This window comes from Larus michahellis, chromosome 1 (genome assembly GCF_964199755.1).
Source record: "Larus michahellis chromosome 1, bLarMic1.1, whole genome shotgun sequence".
Classification (NCBI taxonomy): Eukaryota; Metazoa; Chordata; class Aves; order Charadriiformes; family Laridae; genus Larus; species Larus michahellis.
The window spans coordinates 52,514,136-52,540,991 of NC_133896.1; the positions used below are offsets into that span (position 1 = coordinate 52,514,136).

The following is a 26,856-nucleotide window of genomic DNA, read 5'->3' on the forward strand; positions in this document are numbered from 1 at the left end:
AATACACATAAGGCCTTTCAACACTAGTTACTAATAACATCTGAAGCAATATTTTGTACAACTATTTGCACATACTCAAGGGTCTCTGGTGGTTGACTAGGGGGAGATACCCTTACTCTTTTTACCTTTATTTGATCACGAGTTCAGCTAAAGTTCCATTTGTGGTCTGGCATTCTTATCACGCCAACTCAGCAATGTGCTTCACGGTGTCATTGTATCCAGTTCTGGTCCCCACAATTCGTGAAAGCCATGGACAGACTGGAAAGGGTCCAAATGAAGACCATGAAGATGATCAAAGAGCTGGAGAACCTGCCTGTGAGAAAGGACTGAGGGAGTGAGAGGAGGCTCGGGGGGAGACCTTACCACAGTATTCCAGTACTCAAAAGCGTGGCTACAAAGAGGATAGAGGCTCTCCCTTCACAAGAAGATAAGGGGCAACAAGGAGAGGTTTCATTTTGATATAGGGATATTTTTTTATATAGCAAGAACTGTTAATCACGGAAACAACCTCCCTAGGGATGCAATGGAGTCCCCACCACTGGAGGTTTTCAAGCTGTATCTGGAGAGGGCACTAGGTCATCTCACCTCGGCTCCCCTTCCCACCAGGTGGCCTTCTGAGGTCCCTTCCAGCCTGGGCTGTTCTGTGGCTGTGTGATGCTATGCAGGGGTGTGCTATTCCACACGGACTTAATAAAACACCTGGTCAGTGACGGCGAATATCAACAGCACTGTTTCTTATATCATTTATAATAAAAGTGTTAATTACATCATGCTTACAACAACATTAAAACAATGGTGATACACACCGGCGAAGGGCCCGCGTTCCCCAGGCTCTGGCGGTAACGGCCCGGTGCCCGCTGTGCCCCTGCCGTGTAGTGCGCGGCGCGACCCCCCCGCCCCCCCTCAGGGGTCGCCGCTGCCGCTAGAGGGCTGGGGCCGCCCGCAACCGCCCCCTCCCGCCGCCCGGGGGAGGCCGGGCTGCCGGCGCAGGCGCACCAGACCCGCAGGGACCGGCAACGACGCTGGACGACGCGACGCCATGTCGTTTCCCCCGCCCCTCTCGTTGGCGAGAGCTTCCGGGTCGCGCCCGACCAATAGGCCCCGCAGCTTATCCAGCGTCATCGGTGCCACGTGAGCGGCCGGCGTCTCGCACCAGCGGCGGGTGCGGTGCCGGAGGCGGTTCCCGCGGCACTCCTGCGTCCCGTCAGGCCACGCGCGGGCGCCGCTCCTCCGCTCTATGGTAACCATAGAGATCCACGGCGGTGGCGGATCAATACTGGGACGGCGGCGGCGGCCGTGGCGCCGTGGGGAACATGGCGACGCTGGTGCTGGATAACGGCGCCTACAACGCCAAGATCGGCTACAGCCACGCGAACGTCAGGTGAGGAGCCGGGGCGGGCCGGGGCGGGGCGGGCGTTCCCTCATCGCTCCTCCGGTGCCCGGGCGCACGGGAGATCTCCCCTCCGCTCCCTCAGCCCCTCAGCGGAGAGCAGGGTCGCCAGCGCGCGTGCGCCGGCCGGAGAGCGGCCCGGCCTGTGGCCCCGCCCCTGCGGCGCGCGCAGGCCGGCCCGGCGGGACCGTTGAACCGTCAGTCCCGGGGAGTGGTGGGGACTGGGCGGGGGACGGGACTTTGGTGCTGTGTGCAGGAGGGTTTGCCTCGGTTTGCCTCCTCTGCACCAGGGGCATCGGGAATTAGAGATTTCCCCTCATAACTGGCTCGAATGAAATGGATTAAGACCAAAGCGCATCAGCAAAAAATATTATTGAAAGTATATTATCTACTAAAGTAATGTAAAGGGAAGGGATGTGTCTCGTATGGTGATGAATAGGAAACTTCCCGATCTCTTCCAGCGTTATTCCCAACTGTCAGTTCAGATCAAAGACTGCACGCTTGAAAACCTTCACGGCAAATCAACTGGATGAAATTAAAGATCCTTCTGGTCTTTTTTATATTCTCCCTTTTCAGAAAGTAAGTAAGACATCCTGAGTTTAACATTATAGTCAAATGTAAATTGTTATTTTCATATTCAAAGGAGTAATTTTCATACGATATGCCCCAGCTGCAGGGTTTATGTAGTATCATACAAGAGTCACAGTCAGCAGTGTCAAGTTTAACAATCATAGAATCATTTCAGTTGGAAAAGACCCTTAAGATCATCAAGCCTGACTGTAACGCTAGCAATGCCAAGTCCACCACTAAACCATGTCCCCAGGTGCCAGATATACTCATCTTCTCAATACCACTTCCCTGGGCAGCCTGTTCCAATGCTTGATAACACTTCTGGTGGAGAAATTTTTTTTCCTAACATCCATCCTAAATCTCCTCTGGTGCAACTTGAGGCCACTTCCTCTTGCTGTATCACTTATTACTTGGGAGAAGAGACCCACACCCACCTCGCTACAACCTCCTTTGAGGTAGTTGTAGAAAGCAATAAGGTCTCCCCTCAGCCTCCTTTTCTCCAGGCTGAACAAAACCAGCTCCCTCAGCTGCTCCTCATAAGACTTGTACTCTAGACCCCTCACCAGCTTCGCTGCCCTTCTCTGGGCACGCTCCAGCACCTCAATGTCTTTCTTGTACTGAGGCGCCCAAAACTGGACACAGGACCTGAGGTGCAGCCTCACCAGAGTTGAGTACAGGGGGACTGTCACTTCCCTAGTCCTGCTGGACACGCTATTCCTGATACAGGCTAGGATGCTGTTGGTCTTCTTGGCCACCTGGGCACACTGCTGGCTCATATTCACCGCCTGTTGACCAATACCCCCAGGTCCTTTTCCTCTGGGCAGCATTCCAGCCACGCTTCCCCAAGCCTGTAGCGCTGCATGGGGTTGTTGTGATACAAGTGCAGGACCCAGCACTTGGCCTTGTTGAACCATCGATCCAGCCTGTACAGATCTTTCTGTAGAGCCTTCCTACCCTCAAGCAGATCAACACTTCCACCCAGCTTGGTGTGGTCTGTAAATTTACTGAGGATGCACTTGATCCCCTCATCCACATCATTGATAAAGATATTAATGAGAACCATCCCCAATACTGAGCCCTGGGGAACAGCACTTGTGACCGGCCACCAACTGTATTTAACTCCATTCACCACAACTCTTTGGGCCCGGACATCCAGCCAGTTTTTTACTCAGCAAAGTGTACACCTGTCCAAGGCATGAGCAGACAATTTCTCCATGAGAATGCTGTGGAAAACAGTGTCAAAGGCTTCACAAAAGTCCAGGTAGACAACATCCTCAGCCTTTCCCTCATCCACTAAGCAGGTCACCTTGTCATAGAAGGAGGTCAGATTAGTCAAGGTTTCATAAACCCATGCTGACTGGGCGTGATCAGCTAGTTGTCCTGTACATGCCATGTGATGGCACGCAAGATGATGTGCTCCATAACCTTCCCCAGCACTGAGGTCAGACTGACAGGCTTCTGTCAAAGAGAATAATGTATATAGGAAACACAATTTACATTGTTTTTGTAGTGTAGCAGTTAACATATTGATAGGGGAATATTTGTAACATTCTTTATGTTATGTAATATTTACACATTAGCATAGAAATGTGAATTTAGACATTTTTACTCTCAAATTTCTTTATATTACCAGTCTATAAATCACTTGACATTTTTTGATTTCTAGTAATTGGTTAGGGGTTTTTTTTATGTATGATTTTATTTTCTAAATAGTGTAAATTTTTTTCTAAATTCCTACAGGGTTACTTGGTGAACTGGGATGTCCAGAGACAGGTTTGGGATTATCTTTTTGGAAAAGAAATGTACCAAGTAAGAGCTTTTTTTAATTACAGATTTTGTGTAGGTTAAATACTAACTAATGGAATTAACATAAGTACATCAAATATTAAATAGAATTGGTGATCTTACTGTTCTCTTTGAAAGTGCCTTCAATTTGAAATCACAGGGATTTATTTTTTTGCAAACTGAAGAAAATTTTTACTTTGAGCTCTGGTGTAGGAATTTAAAAAACTTTTAAATTTTTCAGTTTTGTGTGTATTCATACTAAGTTCCGTTCACACGTTAAAAGACATTCACATCAATATAATTAAGAGTTCAAGTTAATAAAAAATGATAGCAATTATAGACAGATACAGTGTGGTTTAGAGATTAAGAAACTGTTGATGTAGAAGAGAGTGATGAACTAGGTCAGTAGGCCAAAAGACGTACGCATTAAGTAACCATCTTTGGCTCACCATTTTCTGCCTATGGGTAAGTTGAATGTATAAAATATAAATATCTGATACTTAATTATTATTTATGACACAAGCTGGATTTAGCACAAGAAGTGTACTAAGGCTTCCCTTTTAATTTTTCATTTAAAAAACCAAAAGGTATTGTTATATACTCCGAAAGTTTTTGCTTTTTTGTAACTCCTAGGAGCCAGAATGGTGTCCTGAGAATGAAAGTAACGCCTCAAAATATCTTACTCTCCATACAGGAAAATATAGAATGTTGGCTTTTGATACTAGCTTCCATTTTAGTTTTGGTATTAGATTCAGTTTAGTCATGGTTGCGAGGAGAATTTAATTCTTTTTCATGAGTGAAGCCTATAGAGAGATGCAGCTGGTAATACACTTAGGGCCGTATCCAGTTTTGATTGAAATAACCCTCTGAAGTCCTCTCTAAAGGAGTTTGAGATATTAGTAAATGGAAAGTCCAGGATCTTTTGCGGGACTCATTAGAGGTGACTGCGAGTTTTATTATTGATTCTACATTGTGCAGGACTGTGATGCAAGTGCTGAGCTGTTAAGAGACTTATCTTTCTGTAGTTGACAGGATTAGTGTAAAGTATCTTAGGTTAGTATGCAGTGTTCCTCTATGGATATCTCTTTAAAATGTTGGATACAGTTCTGCAGGAGCAGAATATGCACGAAGGTGTTCTCTTGTATTATGTTTTTACTCATTAATTTGATAAAGTTGTATCACTGCTCATGAAGTCTTTAACAAAACTAAAACTACTTAAGCCTAGTTTCTACAAACAGATACGGCAAGTGGTAACCATGTCTTGAGATTTACAATCTTCAACTGCTGCAAAATGTGGTAACGGAGTAATAATTTCTGAGTTTAGTGTAATGACAATCTTAATGTGTTTTTCATAGGTGGATTTTGTAGATACCAATATTATTATTACTGAACCTTATTTTAACTTCAGTTCAATTCAAGAATCCATGAATGAAATTCTATTTGAAGAATATCAATTTCAAGCAGTTCTTAGAGTAAATGGTGAGTCTGTTTCCTTATAGTTCGCATTTATATATTTTGAAGGTTAACCTTATAAATAAATAAATAAATATGCATGCATGCATACGCACACGCATGTATATAAAAGATAGTAAAGAAATTACTTTGTTTCCTTCCTGTCTCTTGAGTAATATGCTCCTACATGTACTCTAACTGGATTAAATTTTTTTTTTTTTTAAGAAATTCCAGCTATAACCTTATAGCACTTTCTTATGCGTGTCATGGTATATATTTAAAGGAAATCTGAGGAGAGTCAGGATGACAGAGGTAATGGATGGATTTTTAAACAGAATAGCATTTAAGAAAGTCCACCAAAGATTTGCATGAAGACTTTGATATCTTTCCTTTTTTTTGGGGGGGGTGGTGGTGGTGGTGGTTTTTTTGCTTGGTTTTGTTTTGTATTAGCAAGTAAAATGCAGCATTACAATCATGAAATATATTGTATCTTACAGGGAAAGTGGAAATAACATCACAACCCTTCTGAAAGATAGTTGGACATAGAACACTCCTTTAGATAGGTTTGATAAATTGTGATGTGATCAGTCTGCTTGGGCTTTAGGAAAGGAAACTGAACGTGGATTGTAATTCCTGAAAAAGAATAAATGGGGTCATATATGATAATTTTATCCGCTGTCAAAATTAATTCATGTGTTGGCTGTAGTATTATGTTGCAAAGTCTTGGAAGTCTGTCAAAAGTATTTAAAATACAAAGCAAGTACACTTTCATATCAATGTAAATTCTAAAAGTGTATATTCATATAAAAATTAAATGAATTTTTCTGTATTTCAGCTGGAGCTCTTAGTGCGCATCGGTATTTCCGGGATAATCCATCTGAGCTGTGTTGTATCATTGTGGATAGCGGATACTCTTTTACACACATTGTACCTTATTGTAGAAGTAAAAAGAAAAAAGAGGCAATCATCAGGTAAACCGCAGTATATATTTTCTAGAAGAATTGTTTGCTGTGCCTGAAGTTAATAATGACAGAATTCCATGTGTTACTCCTTTTCTGTAGGATTAATGTTGGAGGAAAACTCTTAACCAACCATCTAAAGGAGATCATCTCTTACAGGTAAAGCATGCTGATCACCATCTTGTGACCTGGTATGAAATGAGCTAGATGTTTGTGGGGATATTCATACTGGTTCTGTGAATTTTAGATTAAATACTGTTTAAAGGAGAAGGGAATTTTTGTCTTATAAGCTGGTAGCTGCCATCTTGAGCTTAAGCTCAAGATGAATTAAGATGAGCTTAAGCTCTTTGAAGAATTAGGCTGTTAGTTTTTAAAGTGCCAGCACTTTTCAAATTGCTGAGGTTACCTGTGCATTCACAATTATCCAAGTCCTTACATGTTTTCTGAGATGTCTCAGTAGATCATCAGTAAGTTGGTTAACTGATTCTATCAATACCACAAATAAAATTCAATAGGATCAACTTTTCATTAGGATCCTTTTTAGCGTGGAACTTTATCTAGGTAAAGGTTTTTGCTAGTAGAACTAATTGCAGGATTATGGCTATGCTTGTTATGAAGACTTCGGGCAAATGCAGGTAGATGTTTGTATTTATTGAACTGTGAGAAAGGAAAACATTAAACTCCAGTAGGCCGGGAAAGCTTTTGTAAATTGAATACAAGTTTTAAATATTGAGACAGTAGCTTTCTGCGATTTGAAAACTGTGGTTGCTCATTTCCAGCAGAAAACTGGAGAGTTTTCTGGACAGATGCTAAGACTTAATTATTCTCAAACTTCTGTGGTTTTGGTTTTTGTTTTTCACAGGCAGCTACATGTTATGGATGAAACGCATGTAATTAATCAAGTGAAAGAAGATGTGTGTTATGTTTCTCAAGACTTTTACAAGGACATGGACATCGCCAAGTACGTATACAATGGTACTACATGTAAAAGTTGGTATTTCTGAATAATTTGTTTGTACAAACAAATAAAACTATATTCTTAATCAGAAAATTTTCCAGTCAAGTCAAAGGAAGTCTTGTCAGTATAAAATAATTGGGATTTAGAACTTGTTCTTTATTCTGTTGTATTTTACTTTCTTCTCTTTCAGATTGAAAGGAGAGGAAAATACTGTAATGGTAGATTATGTTTTGCCAGACTTCAGCACAATCAAAAAGGGATTTTGTAAGGTAATGCTAGTATGGTTTTTGAAGTATTTTCTGGACTGTTCCCCTGCACAAGTCTAGTAGACACGTTAAAAAGACTTTTTTTTTTTCTAATGCTGTGTTGTAACTTCTTTCTGTGCTATACATTAATTGGTAAAGATTTCCTTAGGAATTTGAGATGATAATTAAATACTATTTTTTCCAGCATAGCATTTTATGTTGTGTTATTTAGTACTTGTAACTTTCTATGATTGTGCTCTGTCATACAACCTATCCACAGCATTATTGCTGGTTTTTTTTTAAAGTTAAGTTGGAAAATGTTTTCTCTGCTTTGATACCTTTTTGTGAGTCTCTCTGAATTTCATTTAAATACCCTAATAGGTAGAAGGTTCAAAGTCATGTTATCGAAGAGCCTGAAAAGTCTTCATACCAATGAAGACAATTTAACAATTTTATCTCATTTACTGAGTTGGCCATAGTTTCAAAAGCAGTCCCAGTATTTTAAGGCCAGTCTCACACATACCTGTTTTATTTTGTTTTAGGCAAAACTGCAGTTGATAAGAGCAAAGTCACTTCAGATTTAATACCAGAGTATGTATTATTCTTAAAAGATTTGCTGATAATACCACTTAACGTGGAAGATACTGCCTGCCACTGCAGTACATGAAAAAGATAAGCTGAATACTCTAGGATGCAATTTCTTTTCTTAAGCAGTGGCTACTATTCATGTCTTTATTTTAGCCAAGGGAAGAGATGGTGTTAAGTGGAAAATACAAGACTGGTGAGCAAATACTTCGTCTAGCAAATGAAAGATTTGCAGTTCCAGAAATACTCTTCCATCCTTCAGATATTGGTATTCAAGAGATGGGAATTCCTGAAGCCATTGTTTATTCTATTCAGAATTTACCTGAAGGTATAACCTACAAGTATTTTGAAAAGTGTGTGTGTGTTGTGTTGTTTAGGGATTTTTTTGGTTTGTTGTTTGGTTTTGTTTGGTTTTTTTAAGTATCTAAAGTGTCTTAAGAAGCTAGTACTCTCAATATGCCAGTTACTAAGTTATTGTGAACTGTTCTGTCTTCTGGTGTGTGTCATGTGCTCTAGAACTGATTGTCTACAGGATTCTCTGTTAGGCAAACACAGGTTTGTGGTGATTCATTGATTGGTTTCTACTCTTGTTTCAGTTAATTGCTGTAGGCCTAATTCTTCTCAACATCCTTTTCTAGTGTGACCTATGTGTCTTTGGCACTGATGATGGGATGTACTTGAAGTTAGTTTTAGCTGTGTTTTAAAATGGCTTTCTTCACTGGAAGAAGAGACAAATGAAACTGAAGAGAAAAATGAAACTGACCAAACTCAGTAATTTTAAGCATCAAAGTAGAAAACCTTTCTGACTGCTGTGTTTGTCAGAAGTAATACTAAAGCTCTCAATTTATAGGTGATATGCATGAAATTAATGTTATTACAAAGAAGACTTTCATAGGTTTTATGATACCACATAAGTATCCCAGCATTCAGGCAATTATTTTGTACTCTTAAAAAAATCGTATCATTTACAATCCTTTTGAAAGGGGAATTGTCTTGGCAGACATGAAATTCAATAGACAATATAAGAAAACAGTAGTTATCAAAGCCAAATTCTAAAAGTCACGAAGAACAGAGGGTGATTGATCACTTTCTTGTATTTCTCAATAAGAACTATTTATCTGATGTGATCATTAGATGATCATAAAATTATTCTATGTGTATTTCTTACTTCTGTTCCAATTTATAAAAAATCGGGGAAAACCCCTTTAAATATATACGCAGTCTCTAACTGCAGATTTACTTATTTATTTTACAGAAATGCAGCCTCATTTCTTCAAGAACATAGTTCTGACTGGGGGAAACACCCTTTTTCCAGGCTTCAGAGATCGGGTTTATTCTGAAGTTCGCTGTCTTACTCCAACTGATTATGATGTTTCCGTTGTTCTTCCTGAGAAGTAAGTTCTAAACTGTACAGAACAAGCTTTGTCCTTCTAGCAGAACAAACTATAAAGTAGGATTTCTGTTGCTGATTAAAAAGATAGATTGAGTAAAGGGGTTAATTTAAATATTGAATGAACCAAAATTGTAAAAGAAGAATGCTTTAAATTGGCATATTTTCAGACAAACCAAATAAATTAGAGACCATCTGCTTCCCCTGTACTTCGGCTAATAAAGGTTAAGAATATATGTAAATGTTTTCAGAATTACTTTTTATTGTAAACAGATAAATAAGACTATATTAAGTGGTTACATAAGTATTCAATATTAGAGTTAAGTCTTTCACTTAGAAGAATTTTCAGCGTCTGGATGCTGCCATGTCATCATTAATGTAGTCGCTTCAGGGATTTGGGAGGGGTAACGTCTTGGCAGAGAGAGTATACAGTTGAGACAAAACAAGTATATCTTGAAAGTACAAAAAATCTTAAAGTACTATTAAAGAGTGTTTTTAAACATTATTAAAGAATCGTTATCTGTGCAAAGTAAATACAAAGACATCTCCATCTCTTGCCTTCTTCATACCAGCTTCCAAACAGGCACGTGCTTTTTATAAAAAGCAAAGTCAGTTAGCCCCACTAAAATTTCAGACTTTGTCTCATAACTTGTCTGGAGCTGAATGGTTTGATTTGGCAATCAAAAGTATTTTTTTAATAGGTACGGCTAAAAGAAGTCTTTGAAATCATCGCTGCATACTTCTATTTTAAATGAATGGCTAACAATAGCTTTGTTTGTTTTTCAGCCCTATTACTTATTCTTGGGAAGGTGGGAAGCTCATTTCTGAAAATGATGATTTTGAAGACATGGTAGTAACTAGAGAAGATTATGAAGAACACGGACACAATATCTGTGAAGAGAAATTTGATATATAGGTAGTATAGTTGGATATGTTGTTATTCCATTGTTTTACTCAGAATGGAACTCCTTGAACTACAACCTGTTTTCTGTCAGTTAGGATTGTGTTTTAGCTTTCCTGTATTTAAGTGGGTTGGGAAAAAATCATTTTCAGAGTTTAAAAATAAAGTTTTACAAGCCTGGTATGTTCATTGTCATTTCATTATGTTCTCATCTTTCACTGATAGCTTCATTGTATTCTTATTGCAGAAAACCTCAATGCATGAAGCAATAAAAATATTGAATGCTTCTACTGCTGTGACACTAATACATAGTGAGAAGAAATAAAGAGGTTTTTATTTTATTTTTTTTTTTTCAAAATTAATATTATTTTAACTCATGCAAGTGAGTATCTTTTTTACTTTGGACTGCCAGCTCATGGTGACTTTCCTCCAGTCTAACCTGCTGTAAGGAATGGGAGAGGTGCCCTCCTCACTCCTGTTAATAGGTACCTGAGCCACTTAGGAGGCAGCTAGGGCATTAACACAGGAGAACACCACTTACAGTTTCTGGGATACAGCTGCTGTATTACTCTGTGTAAGAAAATACAGGACATCACTAAGTCTAGTACACTATTCTCTTGATAGCCACATGTGCAGGCCCTTGTGTCTAACCTTTAGTTTTTTAAGTAACTGCTTCACAAAGTTATCAGTATACTTTAGCTGGAACTTAAAATTACGGAAATAGGCATGTTGTTCCCATAAAAGCAACAATGAATCTTTGGTAGGAGGAATAGAAGTAAGCCTCCTTACTTTGTAGGTGGCATCACTTTTCTTTGATAAGACTGCACTGCAAAGCACCTCTAGACTAAACTCTTCACTCTGGAGATTTTATACTTCAAATACAAATTCATACTGGTAATTAATTCAATAGCTCTATGCTAGAAATCATAAATAGAAATGAGTGAAAGGGCCAAGTTTTCCTATCAGATAATTCTGTATCAAATAGTGTTAAAAAAGTGATAGACCTTCCTAAAGTCCAATAAAACTTTCTTCATTTTGGAATGTAACTGAAAGCGTAACAATGAAAAACAGTAATTTGCAGTTCACCAAACTTGTTCTGTTCAGCAGGCCCTTAAAGGTAAAATATCACATTTCTTTCAACAGAAGATTAAAAGTTTGTAGATCCTCCTGTTAGGGTAGGTGAATAAAATAGGGCTCTCAAGATCTCTTCCTTTCCATTGCAGAACTAGATCAATCTTGACTCATCCCATGAGCTGAAGGAAAGCACCTGGCAGCTATAAACTCCTGCTGTCCACTTCAAGCATTTCCTTGCCCTTTGATACCTGCTTCTACAGCCGCAAAGCTCTCTCTTCCCTATGAAAGCAGTATTAAAGGATAGACTGATTCACCGCTTTTTATACAATGTTTTATTATCATCTTTAAATTATCACAAGAAAATTCTAATCAAGTCACAAAGTGCAAGAACTTGGTTTTTTAAAAACAATTTTTCCCAAAACAATTCCCAGTTACTCTAGCCTACAAATTACCATGTCGTCACCTCTCCCTCTTACCCAGTTCAGTATTTTGAGTGAGGCCCAGTAAAGGGACTGAAAAGAGAGAGAACGAAAACCAAACTAAAAGCCCCTTCTCCCACTACTCAACACCAGAAGCACTTAATCTGGAAATACTTTCCTGTTTCCAATTCTCAATAACCTACTTCTGTACGTGCTCCCTCTTCTGGGAGAACGATGAAAACCCCAACACAGGGCTAGAAAAAAGAATATGCGGCCCTGTAGTCTAGCAATTAGGCATTCACCTCCGAAAGGTGAAACTTGGTCTTTCCTCCTCCTCCAGAAATTGTTTTACATTGGACAGTCACCACTAAATAACAAGTGCATAAACAGGGACACACGGACAGATTTCAACTACATTCCCTGACTTCTAATAGGGCCAGGTCACTTAAATAAGGCCACTTGAAATATGCAAATTAACACAACCTATTACCTATACACATAGTTGATTATATCTAACAGTGTAACCATTCCAATTTATAAAAGAAAAGAAAACAACATTTGTTTTCAGAAAGCTTTGGTATCTTGGTAACTTTGACCACGTTTTAAGAGCAGCTGAGGATGTAGATACCTAAAGAACCATATTCACAAGAGAAAAAAACCAAACATGGTCATAGCGAAGCTAGTCCAGCCAAGGGACCATGAAAATGATAACAGATTGGACCATCTGTCATACAAGGATGAGGCTGAAAGGCCTGCGATTGTTTAGCCTTGAGAAGAGAAGGCTCAGGGCAGGGAATAAAGACAACTGAGCCAGGCACTGCCCAGTGAAAGGACAGGAGGCAAAAAACACAAGAAATTCTACCTAAACGTAAGATGGATTTCTTTTCTTGGTTTTCCCCACCCCCAAATACTGTGAGGCTGGTCAAACTCTGGACCAGACTCAACTGAGAAGTTGTGGTACCTCCGGTCTTGGAGATATTCTAATTTCAACTGGAAAAGGCCCTGAGCAGCCTGCACTAATTGACTCCACTTCGAGCGGGGCGGTGGGACTAGCCAGGGGTCCCTTCCAATCTCAGTTCTGTTTCTATGTCCAATACATGATCAAACGGCTGTCATAAAGACAGAAGAAGTAATTTAACCCCTATAACATTATATTGCATATTTATTTAATGATTTGAATCATGATTTCCTTGTCAATGTACAGTTAACCATCAATGTGTCAAGACAGGCCAATGTGCTTTCTAGCTTTACGCTAGGAATCCATAAGCGCTATCAAAGTGTTTAAGGTAACAAATAACTGGACACTATCAAAGTATCCTCACGTTAAAATAAATTGCTTAAGTACACTGAGAGATCTAAAACAGGATTATTATTCCTCAAGTTTTGTTTTTTTTTTCAAAACTTAATTTTTTACTTGCTTTTGCATAATTAGCAGAATAGCAGCAGCTCAGTCTGGCAGGGTGGGGAAGGAGCAAGAGGCTGTAATTACTGACTGCCCGCACACACAGCTCCCCAGCCTAATCAATCCTGCCCGCCACCGATTCAAAACCCACTGACCCACTCCTAACCTTTTTGACATACTTTGTACACTTCTACAGTCTTCACAGGAGTCATCATCTACAGTTTAAGATTAGATTACGGTTAAATTATGAACTACAGATAGAAAAGATTAAAAGCCTTCCTGGTTACGAACACCAGCGTGGCTCTGAATGCAGACTTGGTTCAGGTAGAAAGCCACGGGGTTGTGGGACAGAAGGAAAAAAGTGCCGATCCCCAAACTCAAAGCAGCACAAGCAGTGTGCCATTATTATTAACTTAAAAGTAATTAAGTACATTTTGCTTAAAAGAGATATTAATTAGAATTAATGCTTTTTAGCAGCATACTAATTTTTATGCTTTCCTGTAACTGAAGATGTGAGGACATAAGAAGAAAGTGGTTTGTATCACAAGCAATTTTCATATGCATCCCCCTTTTAAGAAAAAATAAAAATGGTTGTATTGATGCCTACACATTTAGAGTACAAAATTCACATGTAGTTTTACAACGACTACAATAGATGAGAGAATGGTACTTTCGGAATTCTTTAATTATCTTCTTCTTCTGCTTCAAAGGAATAGTGGGGTCATTGTCTATCTCTTGAACCAATGCGAGAAGATACTGATTTGTTTGTTGTTTTTGATCTTCATATTCTTTAGTTGTCACACGCTGACAGAAGGTGAAGCCTTTGTAAGAAATCAGAGGTTCAGATTAAGCTTAATGCATCATGCAAGAGCCCGATTAAAAAAAAAGTATGATCAGAAACATAGGTGTATCGATAGTCCAGTTCAGACGTGATTAAATCGTCTACAAACAATGTGAAACCCATAGCCTTCCACTGAGCATAGACGAACATCTAAACATTAATTGCAAAAATAAGATTGATAAGCAGTGTTACAGTTGCAATATCACAGATGATTTTGTATTGCAAACAGGCCTGCAAGACAAAGAGCCAATACAGTTCTTGCAAACAGGACCCATAATGAAGAATGCTACATGACAAGAACGGCACCTCACAGCTGTCATGATCCAGTGATTCCCTGCAAGTGGATCAGATCCGTAGCAAGGTCCAGTACATAGCGCAAGTGAATAAATACTTGTGAATAAACACCAGACCTCTGAATTCAGGAATATGATTCAGGAACTTCTAGGTGACTACACAGCTCAGCATGGTTTGGGCACCAGAAGGAGAGGTGACAAACAGGCAGCAGTTCACAGTGAGGGCAGAGCAAGGAACTGGAGCCTGAGAGTTACGCAACTTAAGCACTACTTAGCTACAAAAATGTTGTGAACCTATGCAGTTGAGCACTGCCCTGCAAGGATTCAAGCCCCATCATTGGACAGGTGAGTTCCAGGCTGAGGAAAGGCTGGCATTCAGCTATTCCACGTTAGTGAGCAAGTTGGTTGAACAAATGTCAGTTGCCAAAGGGGAAAAAATTCTTACTGTTCCTTCTCTACAAACACCATCTTCTTAAGGCTTTGCATAAAGAGTGGTAGTAACCTGAGCTGCCAGAGTTTTCACATGGACCTGTCCTTCCCTTCTTTTACAATGAGTCTGTCAAACACCAAACGTGAAATACTTTTTATGGTTTAGTAGAGTCAGATCAAGAAAAGACAGCTCTTTCAAAAGGGAAAGCTTTCAAAAGGGTGAAGAGATTAACTCTTGAAACTTCAGGGTGGATCCTTTAGTCCAGTGGTTTCAAGTGGCTAAAACCAACTCTACAGCTCCTTCAGTGTTTACAGTATTTTAAATTTCCAGCAAACCTAAGGATTACCTTTCTGCAATAGACAGACCCCTTTTCTTGTCAGGGTCCCTTCCTGCTCTCACCCACACTTCAGAAGCTCACCAGCTAAGACAGCTCAGTAGCTCCCAGGAAAGACTTTCCTCCTGTGTCCTCCATAAGAAAAGGGAAAACAGGAATATGCCATGCTGGAGAGCTTGCAATCAGAACCAACTAGCTCCTTCAACAAGTACATGGAATCTATATGCATTTACAGATTGAAACTCCAAAACTTAGAATCTAGTGTGGGGTTTCTATTTTAATCATCTGTTCAGTGTGCAGATGGAAATGACAAAGGTTCCAGGAATACCCCAGACAGACAACTCCTTCCTCTGTTGCTCATGCCCGTATTCTTTGGCTGCACAATATGTGCTACTCAGAACACTGAACTGGAAGCAATTTGGACACATTCCAGAACGCAACACAGATGGTAAAAGAGTCTGTACCAAAACTACTTCCCAGGCAGCTGCTGTATTAAATATAGTATTAAACAGCACAATAAGTTACAGTATTATTCAGTTCCCTAATGGTTTCTCTTCAATGTTTAAGCATGTAATGCACTGGCAGTACAGAAGTCAAAAGGAAGAAGGTAAAGAGTCAGAGAGAAATTCAATTATTTAAGCCAACCCTTTTAGTCACAGTGCTGAAAGGTATTTTTGGCATCAAGGCCAGATGGAATGTCAGCTCATAAAACAAATGAGCTGGAAAACACATACACACCAAGTGTCAAATGCCATCCTTTTAGGCTATACTAACCTTCTGTAAGTCTAAGTCTTAATAAACTTTGTGCTTACCCAGAAAAGGAAGAAAGTTCTTCAAAGCGATACAGAATCAGGTCTGTGCTCAAGACATCTATTAGAACCCCAAACTACTGAGCTCTATGAGAATTTTTAGGTGTCTTGTGGCAGAAATACGAGAATGCTGTTCCTAAATATAAAAGTCATATCACAAACCAAATTGTAAGCATGCCACTTCAGGAAGCACGTTTTGCATCAATTTCTCCAGAAGTAATTATTTGGTACATAATGCGTTCAAACTAGATAATTAATAGAATCCTCTTCCTTTAATATTCAGAGGTCAATGTTTTGCTTATAGCAGATAATTTAATTATTTGGTGAATTAGCCATTAGTCGCTTTAATGCTTCACTTCTAATAAAGAACATAGCCTATGCAAAACTGATGATACATTGGTTTGTATAGAAAGGTTTATATAAAAATGTGTATCATATCATCTACCTGAATCAGTATCTGGATCTTGTCCTTCTAGCAAAGTCTCAAGTCTCCTACTAGTTAGTTCCAGAAGAGTTAAAGGAGTCTGAAAATACAATCCGACAAAGAAAAAAAAGTCACAAAACTAATACTTCTGTATTTTTGAGAATCTAAAGCATTCAGATGATCAATTTTTTAAAAAAAAGTCACATAATTAACTGCAGAAGAATCTATGCCTACATTTATTCAGGTACACATTCAAAATCTCTCAAAACATTGCACTAAAACACATATATGTATGTTTATTCCTGATATTGCTGGCCAAAGAAATAGGAGGCAAGATGTTCTAGATGTTGTTTTTTACTGAACTATTTTAAAAACCGTAGTGTAGACCTTGAACTGATTTCAGCTTATATAATACACAACCGCAGTTGTTAAAAGAGCGAGTCACCATCCACTCTGCTGTCACTGCTATGAAGTAGTGGGCACTTCATTTGTCAGATCTGGCTCCATCTCCAATCATGAACCAAAGCCCCAACCCTCATGTCAGAACCCTTAATAACAAAAAGAAAAAAAAAAACAACCTAAAAACACCTAACCAAAAATATTTGCCTTTGGCTGTATATTAACACATACAAAACTCGCAGTAATCACTTGACACTTTCAAACTAAACTGGAGCTAATTAAAAAAAAAATAAGTCTCCCATGTCTCTTTAGCTGAAGTCAGAAGTGGAAATGAATGTATTGTATAAGAACTAAAAATAATATTTTACTGAAACCAATCAATGTTTCTGTGAGGCTTATTTGTAACTGGACGATAAATGTCTAGAGCATTTTACAGCTATCTTGCAACAGCTGAGTTAATTAGTTCATCTCTATCTAGTTTAGTGTTTTAATAGGGAATTCTATAGTTAAGGAAAACAGTAACAAAACATCACAACTTTAATGCACTGGTTGAATTCAGAAAGTCAATACGGGGCTGAGAAGGTTGTATTTTTTCATGTGTGACAATATGATGGAATTTAAATAAAGGAGACTATAAAATATATCTATATTTAGATAACTGATCAAGTTAATCAAAGGCCATTTCATTTTGTGGTTCTACTTATTTTCTTTAATTTAGAAGTTAACATTTCAAAATACTAAAAGGAACTCTTAAGAGTTGTCATAGCTGTACACCTACATTGGGGCACCAGAATATGCCATCCTACATATCACTCAAGTATGCAGCTGAATTCTAAAGGAGAAAGACACTAAGAAGCCTGAGAGTTTAGTAGACAGCCATCAGAAACAAGGTGCCAAAAGGCCTCTATAAAAATTTCTTAATACTTCAAATATTTTCTTAACACAAATGATGCAAATAAGAGAGGTATTATATATAAAGGATTGCAAAGCTGTCCTCCACAGATTGAAATAGCTTCTCACCCTACTTGACTGTCCTATTAAACTGTACGTTGTGGTTTCAGTTGGGACAGAGTTAACTTTTTTAATAGCAGCTGGTATGGTGTTATGCTCTGGATTTGGGATGAGAAATACTTTTAACAGTGCACCGGTGTTTTTAGTTGTTGCTAGGCGGTCAAGGCCTTTTCTGCTCCTCGTATTGCCCTGCCAGCCAGCAGGCTGGGCGTGCACAAGAAGTCTGGAGGGGATACAACTAGGAGAGCTGACCCCAACTGACCAAAGAGCTATTCCATGCCATGCGATGTCATGCTCAGTATATAAAGCTGGGGAAAGAAGGAAGGGAATGGATGTTTAGAGTGATGGCGTTTGTCTTCCCAAGTAACCATTACACATGATGGAGCCCTGCTTTCCTGGAAATGGCTGAACGCCTGCCGGCCCATGGGAAGCAGTGAATGAATTCCTTGTTTTGCTTCACTTGCATGTGCAGCTTTTGCTTTACCTATTAAACTGTATTATCTCAACCAACAGGTCTTCCCTCACTTTTACACTTCTGATTCTCTCCCCCATCGCAACTGAGGGCAGTGAGCGAGCAGCTGCATAGTGCTTGGTTACCAGCTGGAGTTAAACTATGACATTGTAACAGATGGAATATTAAACTCCGCTCCTCAGAACCTTCATCTCCAAAAAGGCACTTCATAGCATTTAACATTTAAAATGACAAGGCCAATGAGGTAACGAAAAACCTTGAAAAAGCTACCTTGAAAAGCTCGGAGTGATTGTCCATCAGAAACTGCGTCAGCAGTTCCGCCTGTGGCTTTGACAATGTCTTATTGTGTAAGATGAACTTTGTGCAAGTCTTGATGATCACCGATCTGTTATCGAACTAGAAAAAGAAGATCTCGGAATTAGAATTACTTGTAATGTGTCAGCAAAGACTAAATACAACAGGATGCTATCAGTGGGAAGAACATCTTGATATTTGTTTTCAAACAAATCACATTGGAAGGCAGTAAACAGAATACTTCTAACTCTGGAGAAAAAAAGTTAGCTTTACTATAGGAAAGTGCTATTTCCCACGCTAAACATAACAGTTACTTACTTGTTTTTGTAATTTGTAGCCCTCTGATTCAGATGCAATGGCTGTGAATGTCAGGAGTCTATGTAGTTCTTCTCGGATATTTGGTGCTAATAATTTTAAATAAAGTTGTGATGCCTCTAGAGCTTGATCTGTTTTTCCTTTTTCTGCAATGGAGTAAAAAAGCATATCCAGTGCAACTGTTCATTTTCAGAGTCAAGAATACATATTTAAATTCTAATTTAAATCCCATTTTGGCCCTTTTTTTTTTTCCCCTCCAAAGCAGGTTTTCTCAGCAACTACTAAAACCTTTTGATAAGAGCCAATACAGAATTTAATCAATATAAGCTTAAAACCTTTGTCCCATACCTAGTCAGGGAACACATGTATTTGGAAAATATATACAGGACAGTACTGTGTTCTGTGTACACTGTGCAAACACTGAAGTGATGTTTGCACTGTTTGTGTTTAAACATCTTGTATTATATTCCAGGATTAATCTCAAAGTAATTAATGAGATGAACAATTCTAACTTTCTCTTTGCTTTGAAGGTTCGTTTGTTTGTTTGGTGGTGGCTGGTGTCCACCCCTTACATCTGCCTTTTAAAGCCATTCTAGTTAACTTCACTTTGAAAGTGAGGAACTATCAAAAAGCCAAGTAATTTTCTAAGGCGAGAGCAAGATGAGGGCAGATACAGGAACAGAACCTATGTATGATTTTCTGGCCTCTGTCCTATTACTGGGACAGAGGTTATATTTTACAAGAAATAATCCAGGACCTTCAGGGGTGTACCACAAGCCATTTGAAACCATCTTTGTTTAAAAAGAACACCAAAAGAGCAATTAAGTGACCTTTTTCCAAAAGGAGAGCAACAAAAGGCAGGAAAGAGAATGGCCAAAGGACATGATCAAGACAGGTGAAAGTGTGGATATGAAGACAGGAAGTGAAATCACTGCTAGAGGAAATTTTAAGAGTTTGTCTGATCCGTGATTAAAGTTTTACTGAAGTACTTTAAAAGACTGTAGAAAAAAATTCCAATGTAAAAAGGTTCAATAAACCATACAGACTAGTTTGACCAACCGCATTCATCTGTAACATAACTAAAGCACTCTAGATCTGTTCATTTTAAAGGCAACAAGCACAGCAACATGTTTGCCTTCACAACAGACTTGTATTTTCATCCATCTTAAACTAACAACTGAGGAAAACACAGTTATAACTGTATATGCATCGATAACAAAATGAAGTTGTACTTTAGCTAACTGCAGCACTTCTCAAATTAATTTTGAAAGTGTTTTAAATATGTAGATGTTCATAGCTAGTTCGAGCTCTCTCTTGCACTAGAGTCAGAACAAAAGCATTTTATCAAGGTAAAGTTAACTGCACTGGATTCTACTTGAAAATTATTACTAGAATCCAAGTTGTTCTTCACTAATGACCATAATCTATTCCATAGCACCGAGAGGGAAAAATGGTTGTAAAATAGTTAAGCACAACCTCCTAACAGTGATCTAGTACTAACCAGAGCACAGCTGAGAACCCAAGAGCATAGACTGATATACGCAAACAGAGCATCTTTTCCTAATAACGTTACAGCTAACACTTCATTGAAAAGAAATAAAGCTTGTGAGTTAGTCTTACTTAATTTGGAAAGATGACAAGACAAAAGCACGAATAAGAAAGCAGAATAGCCCTGGATATTCATGGGTCATGTACTTTAGATGAAGCAGATACTTAATAAAGAAAAAACCTACAGGCAACTAAAGCATTAAGAGTAATTCAGCATAATTATGACACTGTCTTTTCTCTTGCCTACAGATTTGGCTGTTTTGATTCTCTAATTTAGTAATACTGTATAAATATTAGTTTATATGAGCTTTGTATTTAAAGTGCACATATGAACTATAACATCTTTAACATAAGTGAACATTCAGCAAATGTTACCAGTAGTTAAGTCAGTTATTTCAAATTAGCATTGTTTTTTTGTGGATGGGTTATGTAGTTTTGCAATAGTTTCCCTTTTACAACTTTCATTATAATTTCATTTTTTTTTTCTCCTTAGCAAAATACTACTGATAAAAATACTGCCTTTTGTATTTTCATGAGCTTTTGGACACAGGATCCAGCACTCCGCTTCAATTTTTACGCAGGCCAGCTGTGCTCCCATGCCAGAAAGCTTGTCATAGTTCTCTAATAACTGAAACTTTTGATAACATCCATAAAACCTACAGAACCAAAGAAGCAATGGGGTTTATTTAGGGTAGGATTAATCTTAAACTAGTATTAAAATTAAACCCTTCTCTTTTACTTGTGAGCGTATGTAGGGAGGGTTTTTTTGGGAGTGAATCACAATGTCAATAGCCCCTTTTATAATTTTTAAAAAATTTCTATTACTAAAAAAAAGCCCTAAATCCAGAATTTACAAAACCTTATTTTGATTTTACTTTTATGTTATTAGTCACAAGTAGCAATAAAGGAACTTCTGACTAGAAGTAAGAAATTTTCACAATGAGAGCAATTATATATGGAAACAGGTTACCCACAGAGGTTGGTGAATCTCTATCCTTGCAAAGTCTCTATCCTTTTCAAAATTCACCTGGACCAAGCCCTAAGCAACTTTGAAATTTGTCCTTGCCTCGAGCAGAGGTTCTGACTAGCAACCTTGAGTGTTCCCTTACAACCTGTAAATTAAAGTGCATCTGCAATAGCATTGCAAATGGTGTTATGATTCAAACAATTAACGCTTAGTATGTTCCATCCTTTACACAGCTTTCACTTGCATTTTTTTGTTCCAGGTTGCTCTTACCTATAAGTTCTATAATTCCTGAATGAATATCGAGATCCTGAGTGGCAAGAAGGGAGTCCTTCTTTTGACTATAATACTTTATTATAATATCAAAAAGAATCTTCTTGTATGTATTCAGACTGCTCGGTTTGTTAGTGCTTTGAGGTAACTGCTGACTAACCATCACTATGAATTGGTCTGGGAAATACTCCAAGCATTCAATTGCCGCATAGAGCCATTTGTCAAGCCTGTAGAAGGAAAAGTTAGTTTTAGTGCTTACTTTAAAGGATTAAATAAGAATACACAGAGTATTTTAAAGAAAATTAGACAGAAATAACCATGCAGCTATAGTCACATATTTGAACCACAGCATTAAACTTGTTGCTTATTAAGCAGTTTATGTAATTTATTTTGCCGTATTAGTTCAAGGACCTGCTCAACATAAGCCACTTCCATAGTTCTCCTATGCTACAGGCAATACACCTGAGGTATGCCCAGATCAAAACAAGCTGCACTCGTGCCAGATTGTCACTGACCCCAGGACACTTGCCTGATTCAGCTCGTATTTAAAACCAAACACCACCCCACTATTACAGTAACACACACGATGACAACCCACCAGGGCTAACCAGAGTGAAAAAGCAAGGGGCTGAATCTTCAGAGAAAAGACACGAGACAATTATTTTGAAAACAGAGAAAAGTAAAGATAGTTTAAGTCATAGAATCATAGAAATCCCAGAAGACTGTGAAAGCAGCTTATTATATGACCTACTATAAAGGCATGAGTTTTCTTAAGCATTTGTTGCCTATATGACTTAACTAAGGGATAGAAAGTGTAAGGTGAATCTAAAATTCAGATAGACAACTCACTGTTCAAAGAGGCTGGGAAGTCAGAGGAAAAGAGTCACTAACTTAATCATTTTGTCCAGAAGAAATCTAAAATCATAGAACTGTGGGGGGCAGAGAAAGAATTACTTTTGTCTGACTCTCTGGATATAAAATAATTTGAACTACATCAATAACTCATGAGAAGATGCAAATATTGTTTAAGATCCACAGAACCTTATTTTTATGATGGAGAGCAGAAACAAAGATTTCAAACTAGCTGCTGGACAGCTAGGTAAACACGAACTTTTGTTAGAACTGCTGCACCCAAAAAGGACTGTATAATTCTTGGATGCATAAATGTGGCAACACAATAAAGTAGAAATAGGATCATGGCCTCCCTTTAGTTATGATTCCATGAGCAGAGAAATCACTGCAAGCAGGATTTGATTGCAGTTTTTAAGTACCTACGTGGACAGCAAGTATTTGATTATTTCAAGTATAATATGACACTACTTGAAAACTGAAGACAGAAAATTTGAGATATAAATTATGCTTACCCCCCCACCTTCATATTGGGGGCAATTAATCCTACAACTACTTGTAATACTGGTGGCTATTCTTCATACCTGGAATTTTCCATTTCTCATGCATGCTATAAGCCAGATGTAAATAATACACTGTTTACAAAGATGCTACTCCAGCCCCCTCTTAAGTAATTGTAAAGTAATAAAGCAAGCATTTAATTTTATTAACACTCATCTGATATATTAGCAAATGTTAGCGGCACTTGACACAGAATAATACAGAGTAAGAATTACATATGAGATACATTAAGAGACATAAACCCACCAATCACGCAAGGATCAAGTACAACAGAAGTATAAAGCTCAAGAGAAAGTGTTTGTTAAGCTGTTATGGGAGGAAAAACTTGTGGACTTAAGATGCTACCCAGCAATAAACGTAGTTTGGAACGAGGAGTTTCATTAGCTTATATAAAACTCTAAATACATTAATAGTTTCTCCCTAAAGCAAGAACAGATAAAAGCTGTAAGAAAGAGTCTCTTTAGATACACAGATCGACCTCAGTCTCACCAAAAGGTAAAAGTTGTATTGATTTGACAGAAATAAGCATTACTAAGACATATACACATGAGGAGCGATGCCTTGACATATTCATTAGAAGTACATGCTAAGATAGAGATCAGACCAAGTGAAATCAATGGGAACACTACAAAAATAAGAGAACATTTAAGGAAAAGAACACTGACGGCGTGCAGACGCTGTCACTTTTATATTCCTATGATATAAGCATTCTTCAGTACTACAGCTTAGCTTCTCCTTTTCTGTTGCTAACAATAGATGCCTTATTGACTTTACATCTTCACAGCACCACCATCAGGCACTGTGACAAACAAACAAAAAAGCCTCACAATACATTTTTTTCAAGTTCTAGTAGCTGCTATAGAGACCTAGAGTGAAGTGTCTCGTCTAGAAACTAGGAGTGTTTTCGATACTTGAGGTTAAAGTTTTAATGTATACTTAAAATCCTCAAGTGGCCAATCCTAAACGTATTTTTGTGAGTTCCCTTACCACTTCTGAAAGGAAGTCAAAGGAAAGTACATTGATGCCACTCTTGCCTACAAGTGTAAGAATGTCTATTTTGTTCATTTAATACAAATCTTTAATCAAGAGTAAAATCAAGCATTTACTAACAAATCCATTTTATAGATGTATAACTTACTCAGGCAAGTTTAAGCTACATGTAACCTCTCTGTCCAGGAAAGTATTTGAGATAATTAGGTCTTCTTCTTTGCCAAAGCAGTCTGGTTTTGTCTTCACTGAAGACACCAAGATATCTTCCAGAAGCGGAACATCAATTAACTGCAGCAGTCGTAGCAGAGTTTGCTGTTTCCAGACATCTTCTATTACTGATACCATAAACAAACAAAAAAAGACCCTCAGAAATAAGATCTTATGTAAAACACTAACCTTTGTTTTTACTCACTTAAGAATGTTCTAAGTGTTCAAAGAAAATAAGGTAACAGCATGGTGTGAAGTTTCTGCGTTGGGGAAGAAGGGATCAAAATAGGAATGCTAAGAAAGAAGGCTTTAAAGAGAACATCTCTCTCCCCCATCATATTAGAATTAGTAATAACCTACTCTAATCAGTAATATGTATACGAAAAGACAAGTGAATAGCAAAGGAATCGTATAATACAGATGTACTTACTCTTTAAAACCTATTTCCTTCTGAAGTGGTATTTGCATAAATAGAATAGCACCATCCTGTAAGAACTTAGTGCTGTTTTGTTTCCTTCAGTTTACTTACTATGAGCATTTACCCACTTAGCACTCATTTAGCTATTTTGTCATTAGTGACATGTTAAATTCAGGACTCTAAGGGGCAGTGTTTAACAGAAATGAGGTACTCAACTCCAAGTAGATACAGTGAAAAACAATCAAGTTTTAAAAAGAAAAATTCAATCCTCACCTCTTTTTGAAAGCAGATGAGTTGGTTCATTAACCATGATCTTTGGAGGTAAAGATGCATGAACATTTATTGATTGAAGAAGCTCCTCTACCCTCTTTTTATCATCTGCTTCTAATGCTAAGGGGTTTGAAAGTGTTGTTTCACACTTCGTTCTGCTTAGGGGGAAAAAAAATTAAATATTTTATGTATAACAAATATGATCAGGACACATTTATCTTCCTGTCACTTCCTAAATTGATGCTAAATCAGGACTTCAGGGCTTCATTGTATCTGGGTTCTATCCTGCTGCTACAAAACCAATCATTCACATCTGCGTTGTGGAAAGGGCAAGAATATTGATTCCAAATACTGTTTATTAGTTCCATTTCTTTTACCAGCTTCCAGAAAGTAGCTCATTCATTCTAATTCTCAGCTTTCAGCACAATTGATTGCAAAACAAAATTATTCCTAGGCTCATGCTACTGTGACAGACTCTATTCTAAGTAACAAAAGCCAATCAAAGCAGTTTAAGATTACCAAGAAATATTAGGTAGCATCTGCAATTGAGGCATGACATTTCTCAAAACTGGCACATAGCTTTCAAAAGTCTCCAATACCTGGGTCAGACAGGCATAACTTCACCTACAGTCAACTCACCTTAAGTTTAAAAAAGAAATAATAATCAGATAGTTCAGAATAACTCACTTGGAACTTGGTATTTTTGTCTTCTGTTTGCAGATTTGCTCAGTAGACAAGCTCTCATTGTCTTTATTCTTTCTCGGAAGAAGAGGAGTAAGACTGCTATTTACAAATTTATAGAGACTAGTGTTTGTGTCTTCAAACTCTGTTTCTTTCTCGTTCTTGAATAAGTAAAGCTTTGCTCCAACTGGCTCAAACACCTTGTGATCCATCAATGCTTGGCATACACGGACTCCTTTCAGCCGAGAAATATCATTACAGCTCAGGTACATGCTTTGCATAAGATGGCTCAGTACCACATCAACAGCATTTGAGCCGGTGAAACAGTTTTTGTAGGTTTTCAGATGTTGTCTACGTCTTTTGATTTCCACCTGACTATGAAGAGCATGAATAATACTATTCCACAGCTGAGTTGCTTGAAAAGGACCATCACAATCTGCAAAATATTTATATGAAGCTTTATAAGCATCTGTAAAACTTTAACATTTTGAAACATATTTTTACTCCATGAAATTAGTTATAAACATATAAGTTTATATATATATATAAATTTTGCAGAAATCAGCTTAGTGTTACAAAGACAGAGAAAGGCAATACTTCATGAATCAGTCCTTCCGACTACCCTCTAGGGTCAAGTCAACAGAAGAGAACAAAAAGACACTAAAAACAGGTGAAGAAGTTTGGTTTTTTTTGTAATTACTACACATACTGTATGTATGTATAGATATAGATTAATTCATTACAGAACGGCTAAGGGTCACAGGGACCTCTGGGGTCCACCTAGTCCAACCTCCCCTGCTCGAGCAGGGCCAGCCAGGACCACGTCCAGACAGCTTTTGAACATCTCCGAAGGTGGAGAGGTCGCAAGCTCTCTAGGCACCAGCGAGAAGAGCTTAGCTCCGCCCTGTTTCTCCCCCCCTTCAGGTACTTGCAGACATTGGCGACATGAGCCTTCTTTCCTCCAGGCCGCGCACTCCCAGCCTCCGCTGGGGGAGATGCTCCTCCAGTCCCCACTTCCTCCTCCACACACCACTCTCACCTCAGCAGACGACAAACCAACACTCGCAACACATTAAGCCTGCCGCCCCCCTTAACCACGACTTCGGGGGGGGTGGGTGGGTTACAGACAGAGGAGGCCCCTCTCTCCTCTGTACAGCACCTGCCCCCCACACTCGCCCCTCTCCAGGCCCATCCCACGGGCCCTTCAGAGCTCTCCCCGCCGAGGCGAGACAGGGACGACCCTCCTTCCCTCACCTCGCCGCCGCCGCGGCGGCTCAAGCTCGCTCTGACTCCGCAGCCTCCGGAACCGCGGAGTCAAATAAACCGCCATAGCGGCGGCGGGC

At 38.7% G+C, this 26,856-nt stretch overlaps 2 protein-coding genes across 3 annotated transcripts; one reads left to right on the forward strand and one right to left on the reverse strand.

Annotated features, from left to right (window-relative positions):
- Positions 1–1,103: 1,103 nt before the first annotated feature.
- On the forward strand, positions 1,104–10,418 carry ACTR6 (actin related protein 6). Its single transcript, XM_074575844.1, has 11 exons — positions 1,104–1,381; positions 1,852–1,969; positions 3,701–3,769; positions 5,101–5,224; positions 6,033–6,168; positions 6,259–6,315; positions 7,019–7,117; positions 7,305–7,383; positions 8,101–8,272; positions 9,200–9,338; positions 10,121–10,418. The coding sequence occupies exons 1-11, from the start codon at positions 1,314–1,316 to the stop codon at positions 10,248–10,250; spliced, it is 1,191 nt and encodes a 396-aa protein (XP_074431945.1). The 5' UTR covers positions 1,104–1,313; the 3' UTR covers positions 10,251–10,418.
- A 1,214-nt stretch (positions 10,419–11,632) lies between these two features.
- Positions 11,633–26,856, reverse strand: DEPDC4 (DEP domain containing 4). 2 transcript variants are annotated; one of them, XM_074572661.1, is made up of 9 exons: positions 26,768–26,856; positions 25,520–25,949; positions 24,836–24,987; positions 24,086–24,272; positions 21,538–21,764; positions 18,756–18,898; positions 18,414–18,539; positions 16,283–16,361; positions 11,633–13,951 (listed from the first exon to the last, which is right to left on the reverse strand). In XM_074572661.1, exons 1-9 carry the CDS (start codon positions 26,841–26,843, stop codon positions 13,734–13,736), a joined length of 1,638 nt encoding a protein of 545 aa, XP_074428762.1. In that variant the 5' UTR covers positions 26,844–26,856; the 3' UTR covers positions 11,633–13,733. The 2 variants fall into 2 exon arrangements, with proteins under 2 accessions (XP_074428762.1, XP_074428761.1); XM_074572660.1 differs by having other exon boundaries at positions 24,836–24,990.